The 25,812-nt window shown below is 40.5% G+C and overlaps 1 protein-coding gene across 4 annotated transcripts in view; it reads left to right on the plus strand.

The window, feature by feature from the left end:
• The window catches only part of LOC6495910, a 35,314-nt gene extending 9,537 nt beyond the window's left edge, over window positions 1–25,777 (plus strand). For 2 of the 4 annotated variants that reach the window (XM_044715214.1, XM_044715215.1), the window contains exons 2-5: window positions 23,304–23,409; window positions 23,476–23,736; window positions 23,803–24,049; window positions 24,112–25,777. In XM_044715214.1, the coding sequence (XP_044571149.1) occupies window positions 23,304–23,409; window positions 23,476–23,736; window positions 23,803–24,049; window positions 24,112–24,940 (1,443 nt within the window). In that variant the 3' untranslated portion in view covers window positions 24,941–25,777. Of the gene's footprint in view, window positions 1–7,098; window positions 7,473–23,092; window positions 23,230–23,303; window positions 23,410–23,475; window positions 23,737–23,802; window positions 24,050–24,111 lie in introns of those variants that run through there. The other 2 variants (XM_014908044.3, XM_014908045.3) reach the window with 2 other exon arrangements.
• Window positions 25,778–25,812: the final 35 nt, after the last annotated feature.

Here is a 25,812-nt window from a genome sequence, read left to right on the forward strand (position 1 = left end):
AGGACATTCAATTAGAACAACCTTTAATTTTTAAGAATTTTATTTTAGTCTAAAAATAAATTAAATAATACATATTATTGTCTATAATATCCTTTACTTTTATTTCCATAAAATAAAATCCACCCTAAGCTTATGCTCCTGAGCCGTTTATAATCCTGAAAAATGCAAAATCAAAAATAATAATAGGAGTAGACAATTCCATGCTTTTCAGTTCAGTTAACACGAATAAATTCTATCTTCACCCTTGGGAGATGAACGGGGATTATGGCAGAGCGATCAAATAGCATTTCCGATCCCGAGATCAACTGTACTACTCCTCCCATAAATCCATTATAATAAAACACACGCAAAAACTCCGACCGAAACTAAATTCCAACCCATAGCCAAAGAGCTCAGTCAGTTCAAGTTGAAGTTGAACGAGAGAACACCCTAATAGTGGTTCTAGAAAGACTACCTACCTGAGCAATATGATTCGTACCTTGAGGCTCAGTTTTTGGATTTGTTTTATTTGTAGTTTGTTTTCCATGTTCCTGGTAAAAATTTTTGCGTCTTGTGCAAACAACACACACAGACAGTAAGAGACTGGGGAGAGATAACAATGGGAACACGTTATCCTTTTTTTCTTGTTAATGGTTTATGGTTTCCTTGTTTTGGTAATAGGAACAGGAATAGTAATGCGACTTGGCATAGGAGTATAGGAACCGGGGTGCACGAATGAATATAATAATAAGAGCGTCTAATGCCAGGGGAATCTGAGTATAACCACGTCTTAGGATAAATATACACAGCAAGAAAATCCTTCCAAACAAATCTTAAAATATAATTCTTAAACAGACTAGTCATGATTTTCTAAAACTCATAGTAATGACTCGCCTGATTACCTTATCTTCTTTTAAGAAGTTGTATCTCAAGATTCTCCAGTGTATCCTTAAACACAGACCCTAAACAAATGAAATACTTCTCGTCCTGACTGAAAAGCCAAAAAATGCGTCTTTGTTTCCGTCTTCCATCTGCCTTAGATGCGTAGTTTTAGGAACTAGTTTTTGGCCTTCGTCCTTCGGTTTGCCAAAAACTACGCAGCTGTGTCGGTCATGTCCTTTTGTTAGGAGATTATCAATGCGAATGCGAATGCGTAAGTCCTGGAGTGTGTCTCAGATTTTATTTTAAAAGCAGGAAGATTGAATTTCCATTTGAACAGGTGTCCCTTTCCTTTGATTTTTACTAATAATGATGCATGCACACAAAATCGAATCTGCAACCCCTGAGACCTGACTCTACGGAAACTGTAAGCCAGGGGATGCAACTATAATTAAACGGCTTTAAATCTCTGACAGTGACAATATTTAAAGCCCTTGGCAAAAAGTGGGTGGTGGACAGAGCTGTGCCATGGGAAGTATTTTTACGCATCTGGATATCTAAACGGCAACTGTACCGGCCGCCACCCGCCATTTGAAATTCAAATTGTTGGAATCTGTTGACGTTGGTGGCGTTGAAAAGCGTATTTCAATTTTCCCCCTTTTGTTGAGCGATTGCCAAATCACATCTCGCCGAACTCGGCTCTAAAGTTAGGCAAATGTATTTACATATTTAGTCAAGAAGCTGGATGAGGAGAAAAAAAAGTGACACAGCTCACGAGATACTTTTTAGTTGCTCGGTTGAGTTAAGCTGAGCGAGCAAAATCAGATACAGATACAAAAACAGAAAGCCAACGAGTTGAGATATTTATCCAGAGATCTGAAATAGAAATGGGTCGAGGGATGAGGAATGAGGAATGAGGGAAGGTCTAACCAAGGCAATAATCTAATGTATTCAAATTTATATCTGCACACTTCCACAGTGCGTCTATTTGTGTATTTATGGCTTTTTATGTAACTGTATTAATGGGCTAAGAATTCTTGATTACCATGAAGCCATTTGAATTGGTATTCAGCCCTCAGCCCTCAACAATTTCGATTTTTTATTAACGAACCGAAGTTCGCCTGCATCCGTGCCACCATCTCCCATCGATGTCCCCTTTTTTCATTACATCTTTTATACAGAAATCACAGCCATTGTCTTATGGGTTACAAATTTTCCATCAATTTTCCCGAACGCTTTTCAGCTTCAGCCGCTGAAAAGGGTCTCGCTGGTAAGTAAGTGAAATGGGGTTGTTGCTCGAATTTTGGGAGTAGGGCGGAAAGCTAAAATGATGCATTAAACGGCCGAAAGATGTGCGAATTAGTTGCGACCAGTTGGGAGTTGTGGGACGGGCCTCTAAACTTCAATGGCTAGTGGGGTGAATTACCATTAAATGGAGTTGTTGAAGCGGAATGATTGTCGAATGTGCTCTGGATCAGGAGGTACTTGAGCATAGTTCAAAAAGAAATAACTGATCCTGAATTAGAATTTTTAATCAACAGAGTTTCGTGAACTGGAACAAGTGAAATGAATTTAAAAGCCAATATAATATTGTACACACCCTGTTTTCGGTAGAATTCTATTCAAACTCAACTGCAGGATGCTGATAAATATAAAGAAAAGATTAGTAAAAAGAGAAATGTTCATAGTTAATGGGATTGTACCTTATCGTGAGGTAAGATCCCCAGTTGCCAGAAGTCCTTTTAGCCGTACCTCGAATTTCGTCAACTAAATGACAGGCATTCGTCCCCGAGACCTGACTCTCCCACCTCGTCATTGTTGTCCAATGTCTGGAGAGGCTACAATAATTAATTTTCTCAAATCCCGATATCAGACTTTATCTATGGAAAACGTTTTAAGACCATGCCCTGACCAGGAAAAAAAAAAAAGAAATGAGCAATGGAGACGGAGAACAAAACCAAACAAAAAACCAATGCGAACAATGAGAGATATTTTTAAATGGAAAATTTCGTATTTAATCCTCACTATGTCCCATACCTTTCTCACACATCCATCCGGGCTGTCCATACAATACATATATCCATCTATCTGTATCTGTCGGCTGGCTCTTAACTAACCCCAGCCTTAGAATACCTCGGATGTTGTTGTAATTCATCACCTACAAATCAATCATTTTGACGAAGAAACTCACTAAAAAAGAAACTCTGGTTCGAAGCCAGACCAAAAGAGCCAAACCAAGAGCCAAAGAACGAAGAAATAAAAGGAATCCTCACTAAGAACAGACCGTATAAAATGCGTTGAGGGAGCGAGAAGGAGCTCAGGGACAATAGATCAATGCTTCAATATCAAAGAGTCGGCTTGACCTTTTAGCGCTACGGAGGAGGCTCGACACGAAGGTGAGGCTGCGTGAGGGTTTCGGGAGATGCGAGATGGAAGCCTGTCTCTCAACTCGACTAATTGTCCCAATGGATCACCTCGCTGTAGAGACCTACACAGGAAGAAAGAATATATCCTTCAATAGACTTCTGTTTCCTACTCTCTTATATCTTTTTATAAGAATTTCTTCAAGTGTATCTTCTCGTATGCATGAAAAATGTTTTCATTTCATAGATTTATGTAGATAGTTCTTCCAAGGTGTGGTGTGTGTCTGTTAGATAGATGTGTGTTGGTGTGTATCTGTGTATTCTGGCACTTAATTTCTTGTTTTTGTATCTCTATGCTAGGGATAGTTTTTTGTGATCTTTTGACGATCCTTTCAGAATTGAAATTCTCATCTTGCCTTGTCTTGGCTTAGTTTACAATGCTCTTTTGATTAGGCCACGAAGGTAGGTGGCCCAACTCCCGACTCCCTCACCTATCTCCTCTACCTACTCCGTACGTGATTGGTATTATTCATCACTTGTCCTTCCTATCGCTGGTCTTCTGACTTATCGGCCAAGATTTGTTTAGGCTATCCAGTGTTTAATTTATATTTTAAGTATGTATCCAGGTATGAGGTAGGTAGAAATTCAATCTTTTTCTAAAACTTTATTTAGTTTGCCACAGGAAGTCGTAAAACATTTCTATCCAATGACTATGGATTTTCCAATTTGTCGTTTTTTTGTCCTTTAACCAAAAATTTCTAATTGATTTTTATGGATTTTTGTCTAGAAATTTTCAGGATACAGAGCTCAGAACTCAGGACGAAGAGAAAGTTTCCTCAATCAAAAGTGTGGGGATAGCTGTAAAGGGTTGGCAGCTGGGGCCAGGAGTGCCAGGAGTGCCAGGAGGGGTCAATAGCCAAAAACTGAAAAGTTTTACGTTTTAGCCCCAACAATGAATGCAGTCGATAAGTAGTAGTGGCATAAATACGATTTCATTCCTAGACACAAACACATTCCAACAAATACTTATTATAAGGGAAATGGCAGTCGAGCGATGAAATGGATTTTTGATTTTTAAACTAAAGGCGAATTTTTTAATACTCTTTAAACAGACTACTAAAGATTTAATATTTTTATTAAAATTATTAACTTTAAAGTCTGTTAAATATACTCTATACACATCCCTAAAAATATATATTTTTTTCTTTTATCCTTGAGTTCATAAATCCTTTGCAAGCTCCTTCACAAGTCAGGGTAAATTCAAAAGCTTCGTCTTGGCCCCTCCTGCCTTATCCTTCGACAAGGACTCAGCTCAAAGCACAGCTGTTGGAGAAGAAGCAGAAGTTGGATAAGAGAAGCGAGCAGAGAAAAGAAAAGAAAAGGACAACAGGCGGCGGCTGGATGGGGAGGTGGAGGTGGAGGCGAGTGGTCTCAAAATAGTCATTGTAATAAGAAAATTTTGATTTCATTTTTAGTATTTGTATAAAATTTAATAACGCCGCACAAGATGGCTGACTTGCAAGGGGCAGCAGAAGCAGCAACAATGAGCAGCCAGGATGACTGAAGGAAGGGACGCAAAAAGAGTGGGCCAGGACCACAAGGATGGGAGTAGGATGTGAGAGAGAGGGTAGTCCTGGGATGCCTGGTCCTGGGCCTGGGCTGTGGGGTAACTAAAACGCTTAAAACACACAATCTCGTTTCGGGTTCGGTTGGGATTTCGGGGTTACGCTTAAACTCTAAGTACATTTTAACTTAACTGCCTTTTTTGCCATTGTTGTTGTTGTTGTTGTTGTTTTTTGTTAGTTCGTCCTGCGTCCTGCGTCCTGTACCCGCCTTGTTATTCCTCCTTTTCCATAACGAATTGTAAGGCGAGAAGGCAAAAAACCCAGATGATGATGCCGATGCCAATGATGATTATTACGAATGATGGGGGGGTTCCATCAAGGGGTGGTGGTGACTTGGGTAGCTACTATAGGTGGTGGTTCCCGAACTTTCCGAACTTGACTTGGGTGACTGTATGCGTGTATAAGTGAATGTGTGTGCCAGTGTGTGTGTGTGTGTGTGCAAGTTCGTTCGCTTGAGTACAATTATAAATTTTTGGAATTGTTGTAATTTAGTTTGTTTGTTTGCCAGTTGGATATACTAGCTATGCTTTCTCTTTCTCTTTCGCCCTCGCCATATCCATCTCTTTCCATGGGCTAGTACGAGTTTATATTTGGCTTGGGGTTGGGGGTTTTAGGGTTTGGGTTTGGGTTTTTCCTTTGTTATATACTAGCTTTGATTATACGCTGGAAAGCAGGCATTCTGGTACCCCTTAATTAGTCAAGGATTCAGGGTAGTTACATTTTTAAATTTAGATTTTAAAAATATGAGTTTTTTTGATGTTTTTTTTTCTTTTGAAGTTTTTTTTTCCATTAACTAATTGCATTATAATAAAAAAATATAACTTCATGGGAAGTATTTTTTTTTTATTATAACCCCCTTAGTCATCTAAGTTCTTAAGATAACCCCGCATAATCCGGTACCCTTTGACGCTTCATACAAAAAAAAGTCCCATTCCGGGAATACCCTCTGACACCCTATTCATAACGGGTATAAAAACTTTTCTTCTAACTGCAATTTCCAACTGCTATTGCGACTGCTGCTGGTGTAGCTGCCTTTGCCTTTGCCTTTGCTGATTATCACGATAAAGCATAATGATTACATTTTTAGTAGCAGCAGCTTGTGCTGAGCGTGCAAGCAGGAGGCAAGGCATTATCCTTGCGAGAGAGTGTGAGCGAGAGCCAGGCATTCGTCCTGCCTTGTAATTGTTGTTTCCCAAAACGCCGAGTTTTTGAACTTGTTAGGATTGGAATCGAAATTGGGCTTGGGTTTGGGTTTGGTTCTGGGTCTGGGTTTGGATTTGGGCTACGGGCTTAGATTGTTCGTTTTGAGTCTCGAGATTCGGGAGGGTTGCTATTTGTGAGTGTTTCAGGGAGTTTTTAGCGGCATTGGCTTGCACTTGATTAATTGCGATTTATGCGCTGCTCTTGCGGCTTATGTACACTATATGCGATATGGAAGTTTTCTGTGTAATTACGGACGGGTTGATTCTGATTCTGATTCTGATTATTCTGATGATGGTGATGGTTGGCAACTGTAATAACGGTCGTTGACATGAGGGTTCGGGGCTACTTTCCTCTGAAATACAGGCTATGAAATATGAGCTATTAACGAACCGATTATATAAGAATTTGTGTGAGAAAGTAGGAGGATCCTTCGTACGCTCAAAATTATGCTATGCAGCTGCAGATGTCTTCTTTTCTAACCTCTTCCGTCCATTTGTGAGAAAAAAAAAGAATATCAGGCATATTTTCGTTGGCAGAGCAAATAATTTTGCGTCTTGTGTTGCTCCTTTTGTTTTGGGGAGAGAGAGAGACTGTTGCTGTTGTTGTAGCCGCATTTTTGCCTTTTTGTTTTGCTTGGCTCATTTGGCAGCCCCAACACCTCCTCTCATTCCGAGAGAGCGAGCGCCTAGAGAGCAAGAGAGAGAGAGAGTGGAATTGGCAATCAGCCAAAGCCATGGCTGAAACACGTTAACATTACAATGCCGCTATTCTCATTACTTTTGGCCCACATTCAAAGCCACTCTCCTGCTTCCACCCACACACACACACACACACACAGATGCAAAGAGAGCGCTGGCAACCCAAAGTTCTCTTTTTATATTCTCTTTCCACGAACACCAATACAAACCCGAAGTGCTCTCTGCACTTCGGCTGGCTAGCGTGTGCCTGTGTGTGTGTGCGTTTGTAATTGATTTTATTAGTTTTGGTTTTTGTTGTGTGTTTGCTGCTGCTGGCGTCGACGCCGGCAGCGTTGATGATTTTAAAAAAATTTTGAATTGCCCGCCCTTAAAACTAAACTAAACGTGCACCAGTGCGAACGTGCGAACGCGCAGCGGAAGAATTATTGTTTCCAGCGTCTCCGAAGACTGAAGCAGGACTTAAAGTCAGAACGGTTCGCAGAACGCGTGTTTCAGTGCTTTATCAATCAGTTATTGCCGAAAACAAACAGAAATACCAACTCCCCCTCAGTGAATATGTGAAAAAAACACTCTCCTCAAAACTTCAACTCACAAAAAACAAATAAGAAATAAGAAACTTTTTATATTCCTGCGTTTTGGGATTACCAGAGTCAGAAAGTTTCTCGGGATTACTTGGAAGGATTATTTGATAAAGGAGAACCCCATAACAACAGACAATCAAAATGGTAAATACTAATCCCTGTTTAGAGTTAGGAATTTGTAGTTATTCATTAATATTTCGGTTTAAAAATGCACTCCACAACTGTGTAACTCCCCACCGATAAGACCCGACAAAAAAAAAACAAAAATCCATTAAATTTGTATTTGCAAGTACGAGCGTTATAGTATTTCGTATACGTTGAATGAATCAGCTCGCCGGCTAATTTCTATTTTATTAGCTGACACTCCTTAGTCTTAGTCATTAGTCTTGGTATCTTTATGCTCCAAGAGTGTGTGGGTTAGATTGCATATTATAAAGTAAGATACCAGTGGAGATATTCCGATTTAGAATCGTATAATCGCACTTATTCGTTCTATTTGGCTGGCACGCACTCAACGCTGCGACGTACATATAAATTTATCTTAATCTCTTTGGCTGCATATTAATTTCTGCTCAATATTATTGGCATCGGTAATTTCTATAATTTCCGGCGCTGTTTAGCTCGACTGCACCCATAAAAGGCGACTCTGATTTGTATTTCGCGATTTTTATTCGCCCTGCCACACTGTATTGGGCCATAAAGCAATCCACGAAATACAATTAAGCCAGCAAATTGCTAAGATTGACGTAGCACCCTTCCGGATTTTATGTTATATACACACTGAAATTCTTAAAAGATATCGCTAAACGGATATCCTCCTAAGCACAAATGTCTTTAGGGGAAAACTAACATTCTTCTGATAAATAATAGGAATTTAGTAGAACCGGGTAACCACACAACATCATGTTTAATCTTCTATTTTATCTGAAATTGTAAAGTACGTTTCATTCACTCATTTTTAATTCATTGAGTCACTGAACTAAAGTAAAAAATAGATTAAATATGATGACTAACCTGGAAAAGCTAAGCTTAGTAGTTGAATCATTGTGGCATCTTCTAGAAAAGAAAAGGGTCAGATACCCCCCAGATACCCCTATACTCAAATTATTCAGTATTTCTTTTTCAAATTAATCGCAATAAATGCACAAATTAAAGAAAAATTGAAGAAAATTGTGGTTTGTGGTGGTCGGTGGGGTCGCATTTGAGAAATATCGAAAATGCTGCGCCATATGTGAGATACATTTGTATCCGTGTGACTGTGGCTATGCCAGTGTATGGGTAGGTTGTTGGCGGGATACAAATAAACTTTTTGGCACATTAAGAACGCCACAAAATGCGAAGAGTCAGCCAAATATGAAATTATGATTACGATTATGATTATGATGTTGTTATAATTAGAGAACAACGAAAGCGAAAAACGATTCATAATTATTCAAAAATTGACTTTAAGCAGTCGTCTTCGCAGACTACTCTCTACAGTTCCGCCAGCTGCCGTCGCCAGATCGTACAGAGATCGTTCAGATCGTTCATATCCATATGGGTTTTAGTTATGGTCTTAGTTGGGGGCTGCTATTTTTAAGTGCACGCACACACACACACACAATTATACAATTACACTTTAGGCACTCGAGTGCTTAATCAGAGACGAAGCGCGAGCGTCGAAACTTTTACACAAATCATATTCCTCCCTAATATTATATACCCCGCACTTGTCCCGCCCGATTTCCCACCTCTTGCAGGCCGCATTTTCCTGGGTTTTCCATTGAAAAGTCGGGTGCCGAAGACTGGGACTGGGGCGGAATGGGAACGATATGTTTCCACTCAAAATGCTCTAGCAAGAGATGAAACAACCACATTTGTTTTATTAATTGCCACTCTTACGAACACATGCTCACGACTCGTGGCCGATAATCGTGGAATACGTTATTATTACCATATATACAATATATATGATGTATGATGTATATATGTACATATATAAGGAATAATCATAATTGGCCCAAAAGTGGCTGTAATGAGCATTGCAGATTGAAATTACTTGCCTTCGCATTTGGAGCATGTTCTCTCAGAACAGAAAATCTCCTCATTAATTCGATTCCAAATATAAGGCTTCTTTTATGGGATGATGCATGTAATAAGTTGGATCTTTCAGCTGCTACGAATACTTGCAATTCCACTCGTATCTGATTTGAAAAGAAAATGCGAATATATTGTATATTCTGAAATGGTTTATGAGATACTTAAGTCAATGGTAATTTCTAAGATGGAATAATTAAATTGTCATTTACGGTACGTGGGGATATATGAAGGGGATTAAATAATGCATCTTAAAGATATACAGTCTTTTGTATAAGGTACTACTTTAGGTCTTCTTTAGTCTCTATGAGCTCTTTGTGAAATTCTGTTAATTCAAGTCAAATCAACTGCCAAACTTCCCCGCATTCCTTTTCCAATCGCCTGTCTATTGAAATGGCAATTATTTGAATTTATTTTTAATGCTCTCGCCATGCCACACACATGAGCCCCAGTGGGGCACAGGGCACAGGGCGGGAGAAATGGCTTCTATAGCTCATTTTCACCATCTGGAATGGGATTTGATCTGATTCCATGTGTCTATAGCTCTGCCTGACTACTTAATTTCCAAGTGCCATAAAAATTTCGATTTAGAATTTCAAATTGAAAGGTTGCCTTGTCTCCTTCATCTCGCTGCCCTTTATTTTTTTGATTATTTATTGTTTCTATGCTGATAAATATTTAAAAGGCTTCAAATGAAATAAACAATTAGTCCATCGGAGGACAGCTATGGCGATTCCCTTTAAAAGCCGATTGCTGAAAGGTCTCTGGATGGAGTGTTTATGGAAGTATTCCCAATATATCCCCATATCAGCTATCCAGTTGTATTCACGCATCAAATGTCGAATGCAAATTCGTTCCATCACTCACATAGTTTTTCCATAGTTTCCACCAGCGGAAAATTAATGCAAGTGTAAGAAAAGTGCTTGGGTCTGAGCCGCAAACAATGCTTGTCCATCTGTCCGTCAGTCATTCCAACATTCCCTCACTCCCTCAGTCAGTCAGTCAGTCAGTCAGTCAGTCAGTCAATCAGGCGACAGGCACAGCCGGTTCAGGTTGAGTCACCTTATGATATATTTTATGCTGATGGTGCTACATGGCTTATGGATATCCTTGCTGGCCGAGAGATGGCCCAATAAGTATTCAAACTCATTAAATCCTTTTTTTAGTTCCCTCTCAAAAATTCTATACTTATAATTCAAACAATAAAGTACTTAAGTGAACAAATATTGTTGAAACTTCAGCCATTCTGTGGCATCAGTCTTCATTTGGATTTCACGCTGGTGCGGGCCACACGCGACTGCCTCACGTGGCCATCTCCACAAAACACTCACGCAGACACAATGAGGCAGCGGCAGCGGCAGCTCCTCCCAGCCATGCTTAACAGTCTTTTGGGGTTCCGGGACCTAATCCCCCTGGCCCGGAGTCGAGACAATAAACTGGCAATCAATCAATGCACGTGTTTCATATTTTTGATATTACCGCTGACGAGAATTTTTTGGACAAATCAGTCAACACACGGGATTGGGACTTGGTTTGATGTTGCAACATCGAATGGGTCTTGGCTAGGCTAGCTATGTAGCTAGCTGGTCGGATGGAAAACAACGTGAATTCCTTAGAATTCCATAGAGAATAAATATCGAGATCCAAAGTCCGAGGCTTCACCCGAAAGTCACTCAATTAGAGACGATTTAAATTTATAGATACAGTTATACAGTTAGGCAATGCAGTCCATTCCAAGACGCATATACGATATATACTATGGATCCAATACATACACTTATACATGTATAACACGCTCGAGGAGAATGTCTTAATTAATTTTAATTATTTTCAATGAGCGACTATGAAATACAAAACATTTCCCCCAACTAAGAACGGCACTGGGTCGCTCGATAAGAGAAGCAATTAAGTAACGAATTAATAGCAATCGACTTATAAATATGATGGTACCCTCAGGCCGCAGTCTTTTCGGGTGTTCTCTCCTCTATATATGCCATATAAATTGTATTTAACCCGATCAGAGGGTTAGCCGCCCTCTTTTCGCGGTGTTCCCCCTTTTTTTTCGGGGGGTAACATCAACTTTTCACGCCACGAACTTTGCATTTTCCGAGCCGTGTGGTTTTCCATCTGCTTAGATGCGGGTTGTTGTTTTGTAGCAAAAAAAAAAGACCCGCTCAACTACTGTTTTCCTTCCACTCTTGTGGGCCATTAATTTATTTGTCTGCAACATGCAAACCAATTGACAATCAAACGCAATTAGTCACAATAATCGTGAAATGGAAACGCATTTTATGCTTACTCTGTCTAAGCCCCGAAAAGTATTTCATCTTGTGTTTTACGATTGCCTTGCAAAAATCTTTATGATTTTGTTTATAAATTATGATCTTGAAGAGAGGAGGAAATAAATCACATCAGGTAGCATTTGGGGACAACGCCCCATTTGTTGTCAACGGAATGACAGAAGGTCCTGAAAAGTGGGATGACTTTATATTAATTTATCATCCAAAATAAGAACAGAATGCCAAGTATCTATAGTATTAATATATTCGACCTTCAATATAAAATATAATCCATATTATTAGCCAAGACCGGAAACCTTAACTTGGCCCAGATTCAACTGGCTTTCGACCCTCGTAGAGATGCGTTTCGCAGAATTAATCGGAACTTCTTTCGCCTGATACCTAGATTAGCTAATGTTGATATATGGTTTGGGTATGGATGAGGGTCCAGTTCAGTTGGTGGTGCAAAAGTGGTGCAAAAAGAGCAAATTCAGGACTGGCAAAATACTGGCAGATAAAAAGGGGTTGCGAACGGAGCAGCGCGGCGCGTCATCATCGTCATAATGATCTTCATTGTCGTGGCAGCATTTTGCATGGCGTGCACTTAATAAAATAGGATTAAAATTTTATAGTAAGCCTTCCCTCTCCTCTCTCTCCCTGATTATGCCACTGTGTGTGTGTGTATCTGTGTGTGTGTGTGTTTGAGTTCTCCTTCTGGGTTCCTTTTGTACATACAACTTCAAACCAACAACTGCGCATTGCTGGCGTTTCTTTATTTGCGTTGCTCGCCGTCGTACGTCCCTATATCCGTATGTACGGATGTACGGATATGGTATGTGTGCCGTCCGTATGTACAACCAGTTATTGGAATAATGACAGCTGTGTGATATGAACTCAAAAACTCAAAAAAAAAAAATACTTCAGCCCGAAGGCCGCTTGTCCTTTGGAGCTAATTCATAAGGTCTAGGGGGTTTCCTTCCCAAATCGAGTTGAAACTTATACGAAAAACGCAAAGTGGTTGGTCCTGTGGTGTCTTGAAGGGAATCGAAATAATTTCGAAAACACTTAAAGGAACAATTAACCAGAATCCTAGGAATATTGCGCAATAATAATATTTTAATAATCACCCTAACAATAGTATCTTTGAGATGTAGAGTTGATTCTGTGATTCCAGCTGTACACACATTGATGATTGGCCTTGCAATTGCAGAGTGGCTGGGTGTTTGTGTATCTGTGAGATACTTTTTTATTCCCATCCTATGGCATAACTTATGCTTGAATGCGTACCATTTAAGCATAAATCGCGCTGTCACCCCGATCTGCCTTTTGTTATCATCATCAGACTTGCCGGATTGCTGGCTGGATGGCCTAACCCCCCCTGGGCTCCTACCACCTCGCTCTAGATACGCTCTCGCCCGCCCTCCTCCTCCTCCTCCGGATACCCTGTCTCCGCTGCTTATTCTTCTTATTGTTGGGTTTGATTGTTTCTGTTGTCGTTAAAATATTTTTTTTTGGGTGTGTTCTGTATTTTAATAGCTCGATGCCAAGAGAAGCCCAAATCGCTTGCGCATTGCTCCGCCACTTCCTTTCGTCTCGCACTCGTACACAGATACAAACTCACACACACACATACCACTTATAAACACACCCTTCCTACACCTTCTCCCCCCTCGATATTTTAGCTTGTTTAATTTCTTTCGAATTTGTCAAGACACACACAAAAAGAGGCGAGAAAAAGCGACCAAAATAAAAGTAACATGATTTCAGTTTTTACTTTAAGTAAATTGGTAGATACTTGGTAGACACTCACACAGATACAGATACCAACACCCATGCATTAGACTCGTTTCGACTGCTAATCCCTCGCACGTCTCATTTTCGAGAGGAGCGGAGAGATGGAGGAAGTCAGAGCGACTCACTTTGAATTATTAAAACGTAATCTTGATTCTACAATTTCTGTTTTTTAGGGTTCATTCAAAATTTCATTCTGTTGTTGAAGGGGACAGGCGGGCCGATGGATGGATTGGATGGATGGATGGTTGGTCTGTAGGATGGTGGGATTGAGAATGCATTGAGAGTGTGAGGGGGAGGATGTTATATATTTTAATACCAGTCGCCGATGCGATCGCACGATCGTCACAGACCCAGCCAGGTATGCGCGTTAAAATCAGGGATTTGATCACGAACCGAACCAACCAGCACTCCCCCACCTTGAGTTCTCGCTCGCTGGCTCTCTGACTTTAGTCTTGATTTTAGGATTAAAAATGTCGTCAGCATTTTTTATGCTGAATTCCGAATATACAATATATTCTTCTCCCCGTCATCCATTTGGCATTGATTAAAAAAAAAAGAAAAAAAACGATAAAGGAATAAAGAGAAAAAGACTATATAGCTAACACACCCTGAAGTCTGTTGTTTGTTCGCTCGGCGGCTTCCTTCTTGCCACTAATTTCTGGAGGTTTTGACAGTTGATTTGGGTATTCGATTAGGCCATAACTATTCATCATTTCAGTGGGTTTGCATTTTCCTTTGATTTGGAATTTCTTTGCTTAAATGGAAATATGTGTGCGCCAATTAAACTTTTGGCCAAGAGCAGTCATTAGCAGTTCGGTATCTTTAATATTTCATCTTAAAGATCCCCGATTATCCTGTTTACTGGAGAGTCTAAGCTTATATACATATATGATTATCAAAAGTATAGTCATACTGTAGAGTCACCCATTGAGGGCAACCTAAGGAAAAAGGCAAAAATTAATTTATTAAAATTTAGAGCGCATGACTTTTTGAGAAAACGGCAAACGGCAGCAGCCAGCAACAGCAACAGCTCAGCTACATACAACAAAAGCAATCAGTTGGCAAATAAATGGCTTTATGGGCTATATGGGTTATAAGTATGATTCATGCGTCACACTTGCGCATAATAATTGAGAGATGTGGAGCGAGAGACCTCGCAAGAGGGAGGTGGATAGGTGGTAGCACAGATGCAGATACTGGACCTACATCTATGACCCCCCCTAATTCTTTTGGGCTTCCAGCTCTAGCTCTAGCGCCAGCTCCAACTCCAGCTCCAGTTTCTGTATCAATGGATTTCGGCTGTTGTTGCCGGGCAGACTAGATTCTAGTATCTAGATACCCAACTGCGTCCAGGTGTGCACTACAAACAAATGGTTGGTTGGTTGGTTGTTGTTTTCCAGTCTTGTGGTTTTTCATTTTCGCGTACTTGGGCGCCTTTGGCTATTTTGTCACTTGAAAGAAATGCCAAGAATTCGGCCACTGATTCGGCCACTGGACAGCTTAATTAAGGTTATCTATCAAAAGTACTTAGTTTAGTTGAACTGCTGACCGATTGATAGTGCTTGGGACAGACACGTAAGCCCCCTAAACGATGCAATTAGCAATTAAATTTCAGTTGCCCTAATGCTAGGCAGAGACTTTTCGACTTATTTATCAATTACAGATACAAATACCAAGGTGTGCGACATCGATAAACAAAAGAGCTTTAAATTATGTGTAGTCTTAACATTTTGTTGTTGACTCGACTGAACAAACACACGCACACACTCCGCCCGAAGCGGTCTGCTTGGCTCGTTCCCATGACTTTAATTACAATTTAATATTTATTTAGTTCGATAAGGAGTCGTAGGTGATTATTTTTGGATACCAATGACTGCACCCAGTCTTTGTATAGATAGCTTCTATATACCTATGTATGAATGTCTATTTGTTTCTGTGAGACTATCAATTGGGCCTTAGTTGGGCGGGTAATCAAATGCTTAAGTAAATTTACTCAACAAATCACGGTAACCGGACACCACGAATGTGTATCTAATTAATAGTTAAGCCCCAAAATGGGTACGGAAATACGTTAAATAATTTTCAACGACTTTCCCATTACGCTCGTTGCCCGGCCTAAGTTGTTTTTTCTTCAATTATGGAATTAAAAACAAAAGTCTATACAGTATAAAGTATAGTACAGTTTCATAATCCAGAGAGAAATTCAAATCAAGTTCGCGGAACTGTTTCCGGTGTGGGGGTTTGATTTGAAGATGGTGGTTTAACTCACGCACCCATCCCTAGACAAAGGCACACCCGCTCTTTTCCAACAATTTACGTAAATTAGATACGATACATGGGGAATAATGGTGTTATAGAAGGCGAACGGGGGGCGGAAAATGAAAAGTTATAAACTATACAAAGAAGGCGTCAACAACAATGCCAAATGGGAGCGTTACTCTTGGCTTGGTTTCGTTTTTTATCAGACTTTTGGTTAAATTACCTTACCAAGAATTAGTTAACACATTTTCCAGAGCGAGTGGCTTCAGAGCCTAGAGCTCGGGCTCTGTTTGGCATAATTAAACAATTTTGTCTTTATGCGCAATTAATTTAATTTCTTCCTTTGGATTTAGCCGCCGCCGCCCCCTGATAAGTGAATAAACGAGCCCAAGACAAACATTTAAATTGCGATTGCAATGCAATGTCGGCAAAAGATACAGATACAGATATGTGTGCCAGGCAGAAAGGCAGGCTGGCAGGCAAAAAGATTCATGCGATATTTATGAGATATTAATTGTGCCAGTTTTTGGGCGAAGCAGCTGCAGTTTCCTGCCAGCTATGATTTCCTATTTCCCAGGAGCTGCTGGCCGTTTGCGGAATTGTCCATTTTAAGCCAAAATGCGTACGTGCAAAGTCATAAAGAATAAACAATGTGCCTCCTAAGGAATGGGGCGACAAAGTGAGCAATGAGTTCAGAAGTCGCAGCCCACAGCAGGCACAGAACACAGATACACAGTTACAGATATACAGATACAGCTGGACTATCTGTGAGATACTCGACAGTTGACAAGAGAGCTGTGCAAGTAATGTGCGTGGCTACTTTTTCATTCGCCTGGAATGAATAACATTCGTGTTCATGGATTGGATTAATGCCATGGCATAACTCAGATGCCAAATGCAAAATGTATCTTGAAAAGCGAAAATTAGCATTTGTCAATTGAATAAGAGAGGGCAGGGCTGAAGGGGGTTTCTGGACAATTTTTGGCCAAAGATTGCTGTGGAATCTGTCATAATGTCAGGCTTAGGTTGTCCTTCTTTTAGTTATCAAAACAATTCTTTAATTTAAATTCATTTGAGATTTATTATCTTGGTTTTCTTGAAGTTCAATTACTCAGATGAAAAGAAACCCCTTTCTTGTGGCTTTCTCCTTTGCCAAATTCTTTGCATATTCTTTTCAATAGAATCACCATATAGCCTCCAGTTAGATATCCGTAATGAGCGTGTTCATTTCATTTGAGATCCGAGTCTGGGACTATATAGCAAGTACTGATTAATGCTCGTGTTGCTGCCGAGTTCTGAGCACATTAAGATCAGATACAAAGATACATTATCGCCGATTCGAGCTTTGTGGTAGTTGTAGGCGGTCGTCAGTCAGTCAGCTCTGGCCGAAGCATTGGCGCAATTAAAACGCTTAAGGGGCCAAGTCAGAGTCAGATCAGTGAGCTGTTGTTGTAGGCTTTGCTACTTAAAGATACTTGCCACACAAGCACGCATCCAGATGGAGACTCGATCGTGAGTGTATGTCTCTAGATATAAATAAGCGATACGTGTAATTCGGGTCACTAACCGTTAACAATAAATTTCATTTGTTTAAAAAATAAAAGAGAAAAAAACTCGAGCCTGAGGGCTGATGGAGCGGCAGGCTGTAAAATAATATCGCCATAAAAATTGACATCTGATCATTTGTAATTATTATGGGGCATTGCGACATGACAAGGCGTCGGCTACTTGTTGCTTGCCTTTGGGCGTGGCCATCGCCGATACTTGGCTTTGGCTATTGGTCGGCCAAAGTCTCACTCGATATAAGTACAGAGACAGTATATAATATATGGGGAAATAAAGAAGGCAGAGATCGGAGCTGAGCAGAGCAGATCTGATCACAAATCATTCTAAATGGTTCGTGTCTCATTCGCATTCGAAGATCTCCGCCGACTCATTCGCCCTCTAATGGTAATCACAGTGCCATAATTTACATTGCCGGGCAACTTCTCGATCCCCCACTCTCTGATCTGATCCTCGGTTCGTTCAACTCGTTCAATCAATCTTAGATTCGGTTCATGGAACAATTAATGCCAAAAAAAAAAACGAGAAATATGTAGAAAAAGAGCCAAGAAACCTTTACTTACTATGGGTGCTGATGGCAGGGGAAGGGCTTTCTTTCTTTCGGGTTTTTTTTTATTTTTTGGGCAAGTTGTGTTGTCTACTTGAAGAGTTTCAGTTTTCAGTTTTCGTTTTAAGTCCAACTTAAATGGAACCAGAAATTATTTTGAACGCCTTCAAGTGCCATACAACAAAAATACATTTAAAAAAGCGGGGAGAGGTAGGAGTTGGGGGCAAATAAAAAAAAAACCAAAGTTGATTCGAAGTTTGGGGCGCAATCATGACTTGATGCGATTATAAAGAAGTATTTTTTTTTGTTCGGGAGAGTCGAGACTGAAAGCATTAATGCCCAACACAAATAGAAATTAGATACAGACCCACACACACACACATACACGTGTGTATATTCGATATGCCACAAGCACATATGGATACTTAAACAATTTCAATATTCAAATGAATTTTTGGAAAATGACTAAACCAAAAATGCCGCAACTGAACTCAACTGAACTGTTTAGAATTGTTTTCTTTTCTCTCGACGGTTTTTTGGTTGTGGGGCTTCAAGTCTGCCAGCTAGAGAGTTATAAATAATAATAATAACAATCAAATCAGACACATGGAGCTGAGTCTTAACCCACATCAAGTGGCTTGAAATCTTGAAAGCATACTTTGCCCCTTTCCTTTGCCCCATCTCACTCAATCCCAGATACTTTTGAATGTCTCGCTTAGAAATTAAAACAACAATATATTTATTGGCTGTTGACTTGCAACTGGGTTTTGGCCAGAAGGAGTAAAGGGTTGACTTGGCTTAAACAGAGAAATCTGCCTTATAGATTTGCTAAAAGAAGAACCTCCATAGGTCTTTCCGGAAGATTACACAATTTGCATGGAAGTTCTTCCAGTCAGTCAGAACACGCTTTTATGATCGCTCCATTCCGCCTTTATTTGCCCATTTAACAAGTCGAGTGACAAACCAATTTTCATTCTACGAATGGCATAAAGACAATAACAATTGGTTGGTCGGTCGGTCGGAGGCCCCCCCTTATAAGGCAGTTGGCAGCAGCAGCTCTCAGAGTTTTGGTGGATTGGATGGATGGAACAGAGTAATGAACTTGTCAGCCATGTTTTCATGGGTGTGCTCCAAGAAAGTTGACTTAAAATACAAGTACGGCTCCATATACTTATATGCTATGTATGTACAAATAAGAAAAGGCGGAGTGCTCCAATTGTGTTTCTTTTGCGGGCCATAGCATAGCGGGGGTGTACGGGGAATCAAAGATAAAGGTAATCCATTTGACTTGACGATATCTACGACTGTCACACACCGTCACAGTACTGTGTTTCTTTTTAGAGTTCGGAGGGGGAGCTCTGTGATTTGAAAACTATGCACAGCTGCGCAATTTTGTATGCGAGAGGTTTGGCCAGGGCCTGGGCTTTTGGTTATTCGGTGATTCGACAATTCGACGATTCGGGTTTTCTGTTTCAGAGCTGACTAATGAAACCGAACAATAATAATTTAGTAAGTCTTGAGTACCGAGTCTAGACCTACGCATGCGCAAAGGTGGGAGGAGGTGGGGCGGCCCATTCGATGGCAATTGTCACAGCACAAAACGCAATTTGTCGTCGTTGCCCGTTGTTGTCCCAGACGAGGAGTGGAAGTCACTGAACCCGCTCGAGCCAAGCTTTTTTCTATTACTTTTTCTTCACTCTCTATACGTTTAAGTCTATCTCCATGCACAGGGAGAAAATATTGAGGAAATTATTAAATATATACGGATAGTTGTCTAGGAAAAAGATCTTCTTAAGCCTCCCATTGATGGCTTAAATATATTAAGTATATAAATATTTTCAACTCTTTTGTAGGCATATTACTCTCCATTTTTAAAGAGCTACTATCACCAAATCATAATTTAAACCCCATTTCTCCCTGTGCATTTCTTTCTCTCCCAAACTCTGTATTTTTTGGGTGTAGGCCCTGTCTGCTGTAAACAAAGGCAAGCTTGACAAAGAAAAATCTTACTATTTTTTTTTGTAACTAGTTACAATTGTAAGTAGCACACCAAAAATAAAAATAACACCAACAGATATTTTTGCTGACAACTGCGCAGGCGCGCGTGTGCGTCATGAAATTAGTTTATTTGTTTGCATAAATGTGCCAAATGGTCTACATGTCTCTATGTGTGTGTTTGTGTGTAATTTCTGTGTGCAACAAATTTCTAATAAATTTGTTGTTTCGGCACCCGTGTCATGCACACCTGGAGCATAATATTCGCCCTCAGCCGCCTCAGCCGCACCAAGCCAAAGCCAAAAACCAAAACGAAAACCGAACCGATCCAAGCCATGAACTGAGCCATGAGTCAATTTCCGTCAGCTGCGCCAGCTGAGCAGCCTTTGCCAGTTGTCAGAGAGCACAAAAAACTGCAACGACAAAATATATTCATTATTATAATTTAAAATAAATCAAAAATCTATAATGTGTACCTCAAATTAGTTTCCTCCTTGAACAATCCATGCAGAAGGGATACTCCACTTCATCCATGGGATACTTATTTTTTCCCCTATTTTTCGATAAGACTCCCAAAAATATTGACTTTCCATCCAACGTGATTTAAACAAAACAAATTTTTATAAGCAAACCCACTTGAGTATTACGAGAAGTACCAAAAATTGTTCAGCATCTCGAATTAAGGCTAAGAGCTGCCGGGCCGGGGCCGGGCTGGGCCACTTAGGCCTGAAACTACTCCGACCAAATGTTAGAACAATAAACAGCGCACAACAAATTCTTTTCTTTTGATTTTTTTGTACGATTATATATTTTTTTCCCCCTGATTTCCTGATTTAAGCAAAGCCGCAACGCAACGCACATTCGAATCAATAGGAATGCTATTCCATGCCATGCCCTAACTGCCTGGCAGGCACTCGAAAGACTCGAAAATAACGCAGGATGGGGAGCTCTTTTCGGCCACTTGAACGTTCGATGACATTTCGTTTTTAGTTTTCTCCGCATAATTATTATAATACATAAATTTATGCTACACGGCAGCCTGAAAAAAAAATTTGTAAAATCATTTCAAGTGCTTGAAAGTTTAACGATTCTCTAGGTTCAGTTTTTTTTTCCTGGCTTCGGATTCTGATTTAGATTTATAGAGACAGGGCAGTGTACTCGACTACCTACAATAATAATATGAATAATGTGTGCTCCACTTATTCCCCGTATTCCCCACATTAACAGTACCCTACCCTTTACCTTTAGCATTTTTACTTTGAACTATAACGCTGGCAGTGTTGGCCACTGGCTGCCAGTTGATGACAAAAATAGTTGAGCTCACTAAGGCATGCCGCAGAATACTCGCCACATTATAAGTTGTTTGTTAATTTGTAGTAATTACCCAAACCCAAACCCAGAGACGGAGACGCCTGCTCGGGCATTGGATTCCGCTTCGGAATACGTACTTATATCGGGCATGATGGCTTCTGGTCTATAAGTCCCATATATTTCTGGTTGTGGGCAAAGTCGGCAACAATGCCTTGCTTTATTTTAAGGCACAAGGTTGACTTTTGTTGCTCCACTAGCTGGGTAGCTCCATAGCTCCATGGCTTCGTGTGTAGGTTCACAATTGTTAAACTTCGAGTAAAGCATGTAGATTCAGTAATTATTTTTCGTTTTTATATTAACTGCCCACAAAAGGCAGAAATAGATAGATAACAAAACCGAGTCATACACTCGCACACCAATGCCCAAAATCTAAACCAGTTTGCTTATTTAATTTCAATGCTTAGTCTTGAAGTCGCATTGATTGGAGTGATTATTTTTATGAATGTGAGGTTGTCAGTGTCGAAAATAAAGTGTTAGAGGAACGATGTATGATTTGCGTCACTTGGCTCAACCTTAAGAGGTATCGAGCTCAAAGCTATTTGCATTTTATGAGGGAGATCCTTTTTTTTAAAGAATTTCTCACTGTTTCCAACTGAAAACTTCATCTTTGACTAACTTGGTCGCAGAGGCCCCACCCTCTTCAAATAGTACGCACTTGACTCGAATTTAAATGATTCTCCGCCATTCGCAATTCTTTTTGTGGGGAGTCATGACTAAAATTTAAACATTACCTCAATAATTAATTGTTTGTTAATAAATATGAATGTGTCTACATTTTCGCATCAAAATAAATAGGAAGAGTGTGAATAAAAAATAATAATAAGCGCACGCGCCACGTTCGTTCGTATATTCGCCAATGACTAAGTTTCCTTTGACTTCCATAGACATTTTTTTTTTAACAAATGCGATAAATACGAATGTAAATACATATATTTATCTTTATGTGAGTGCCACATACATGCATACTATATAAATTGTAAATCAGATACGGTATAAATATTGAACACATGGCGCAGTTTCTACACCCAAGACTTGTGGGTGTTTTTGGTAGTCATCGGGTGGGGAGGAGGAGCCTCCGGCCCGGCGAGCGAGTGAACAAAATTGAAATTGGAATAAAATAAAGCACAATAAAACGTACTTAAGATTGACGATTGTGTAGATTGGGGGAAACGGGAACGGGCGATCAATGAAAGAGTTTATTTTATTTCTGGGGAGAATCCGAATACATATACCAAGTACAGTTGAGTATCCCCATTTGGGGAGATAATGCTTAAAATATGTAATATTCTTGGGTATCTCCCTCAAATAGATTCGTAAAAAAACCTATTGTAGAGCGTGTTTCTTTGGCATCGGCTTGTGTGTACTTGATTTAATATAATTGGCTGTCAATACGGCTCTTGATTGTCTCACTCAAACAGAAACCAGTATAATCGAGCCAATACACAGACACATTCTGAAACAAAATGTCGGCAGCTGGCAGTGTTTTTTTAGCTTATAAATTAAAACGCGTTTCATGGCACTCATTTTCTGTTCGATTGTTCGAAATCATATTCATATCTTACGGAGGGAAGAAGCCTGGAAGCATTTGCTCACACCCCTCTTGGCCAGCTCATCTGTCCGCCTGTCTGCTAATTGAAAATCAATTAATGTGACTGCATCTATAGCTATATCAACATCAACATCAACATCAACATCCGTGGCTGAAGCATTCATGTCAAAGTCAGATATCATCCAGGAATAATTCCAAAGAAAACAAAAGTAATAAGGGGCTTGCTCGAAATCCTTTTGTTTTTTTCACTGAATTTATATTTAATTGATCGGTCAGAAGTATATATGAGAATACAAAAACAAAGTTAGCTTTGTGATTGTGTTCGATTTTGTATGAATTCATCATCAGGTTCATTGAATTTTCGAGTACGTCTCCGAAAAGCACTTTCGTATGGTTGGGAATGTGGCACAAGATTTGCATGCTCAAGTGCCTGACATCCGATGTGGGGCTTATAAGTCAGATTTACCTGTAATTTGAAGACTAATCACTAAGCATTCTCCGATTTATCAACTTATTCTTTTATTTTTCGCTTTATTTAACAGGTCAACAAACAGTATACGGCCAACGATCTGGAGGCTTTTATGAAGATCGCCGCCAACTGGCAAAATTCCAATCACAACTTGCTGGAGGGCGTCGACTTGAAGACAGGTATGCTTAACAAATCGATCTCTCTTTTTCTATCTATATAGTAATTCGAAATATCCGCCTTTGCAGAAATGACACAGTACATGAACAGTCCGTCGATGAACATGTACAAGAAACGAGAACGCACCCAGAACTGGAATCATCAGGAGAAGAAGTATCTCCTAGATTTGTGCCGCAAGGATATGCGAATCATAGAGAACAAGCGTCTGGATGCCGGACTGACTGCCGTGAAGAACAAGGCCTGGAAAATCATACATCAAAAGTTTTCCAATCAATTCGGCACCGATCGCACTTGTAATCGCCTCAAGGAACAATGGCGGCGCATGAAAGGTGGGTGTTGATTATAAATGAGTTCAAAGAATATAAAATTCTAATTTAAATATTTATTTCGCTTAGCCTGCACTCGCAATGAGATCCTGGACTATAACAATCGCCTGGCCAGGTTCGGAGCCGAGGTTGCTGATCGCAAGAAGCCGTCGCCTTTCACTTTCGAGGTCTGGGATTTCATGCAGGAGGCCAAGAAGGCCTGCAAATCAGAGGCCCTGGATGGCATCGACTACTCAAAGATACCCTTGGCCCTGGAGGAGGGCTTCGAGTATCGGGAGGACTACAAATTCAATGCCGATGAGCATGATATGGATGAGTAAGTGTCAGAGTTAAGTTCTTTATAAGTTCTAAGACTAACCAAATTATTTTTTCGAGCAGCAGCCGCACACCACCACAGGAACTGTGCGATGTGGACATCAAGGAGGAGGAGACCAATGAGACCTTTAACGAGACCTTCAACAATCACCACCTGAATCAGAGCGACATCCATGGAGCCAGTGGCGAGCGGCTAAGTGTGTCGCCGAATCACAGCCGGAACGGCATCCACGAGGCCGAGAGTCCTGCCACAGTTTCCACCGCCGTCTCTGCCCTGGACGCCAGTGGTAGCGGCGGTTATATGGCCGGCGGAGCTGATATGTCCTGCTTTGGTGGTAACTTCAGCGTGAACAACATATCCGCCACGCTGGAGGCCCTCAATGCCCTGCGTACCGGCCAGTTTCCGAGTGCAGCAGCAGCGGCTGCAGCCGCCATCCAGCAGCATCATCAGGCTGCGGCACTGCAGCATCAGCACGGCAACAACAACAACAATAACGAGGAGGACGATGATGTTATGAAGCCACTGGCCAAGAGGCAACGCACCAGTAGTGGCAGTGTTTTGGGTAGCGAGGATCAGCCACAATCCCTGGCAGCCGCAACACTGCCCAATTCGTCAGATTGCCAGGCCTTGGAGCGATCCAGTGCCGCCAGCAGCAGCAGCAATGGAGCCGCTGTGGGTACCAACAACAACAACAACAGTAGCAGCAGCAGCCAGAACAACTTTGAGCTGCGGATGTTTATGGAAATGCAGAGCAAGGAGCACATGATGCGAATGAAGATCCTGGAGGTGCAGTTGCAGGCGGCCAAGCACAGTCGCGATTTGGTGGAGATCAACAAGACGCTGGCGCTGCAAAAGCTGCAGGAGCTGGCCAGCAAGCGGCTGCCCAGTTAGGAGGCAGTGCAGCAACCATACAGCCACTATCATGTTTCGTGTTACATTAGTTTATAGAAAGAAAATTACAAGAACAAAACCATCTCCTACGCCATGTTCGCGGGCAGATTGGCTATATAGTTTAGCCCATAGTTTTAGTAATAAGTTGAAAGCAGGATTCACCGAAAAACAAACACAAAACACACAGACACAGAGACACCGAGTTGTATGCTACACAACATTCCTGGCATTTTGATGATCAGTATTTAAAATGAAAAGCTAGAAGCGAATCCACCCGACTCACGTTTGTTCACAGAGAGGAGCAGGGGGCGCTCGGAAGTATGCCATAATCTAAAGCCCAATCAGCCTACCTCACACACACACAGACACAGTTACAAAACAAACACATGAACACACACCAGCACACTCTCTTCTGGCCTAACCAGCACTTGACCAAGTCAAGTCAAGTTTAGTTAGTTTCTAGTTTTTAGTTTGTACGGCAATCACTCTCCAAGTTGCTCAACTACCACAAATGTATTGTACTTATGTTTTTTGACTCTGCTCTACCACTAACGATTCAAGCATACCTCAGGGTATCGTAAAAAGAAAGCACAAATATATATTTTTCATAGTCCTTAAGTTAATTTGATCGATATATACACCATTTTATCTATATATATATTATTATATATGACTATGCAGCACTACAATCGGCAACTGTCTCTGATTTTGATTTGTACTAGTAATTTGTATTTATTTTTATCTTTGTATAGACTATGTTGATATGATATATGAACCCTCTGCATAATATATGTATATGTTTGTTTGAATGCCATATTAAATGAAAGTTCATTTTAACGTTTTATTTCCCATTTGCGCTGCAAAACAAATTG

This window comes from Drosophila ananassae, chromosome 3L, assembly GCF_017639315.1.
Source record: "Drosophila ananassae strain 14024-0371.13 chromosome 3L, ASM1763931v2, whole genome shotgun sequence".
In the NCBI taxonomy this organism is placed as follows: domain Eukaryota; kingdom Metazoa; phylum Arthropoda; class Insecta; order Diptera; family Drosophilidae; genus Drosophila; species Drosophila ananassae.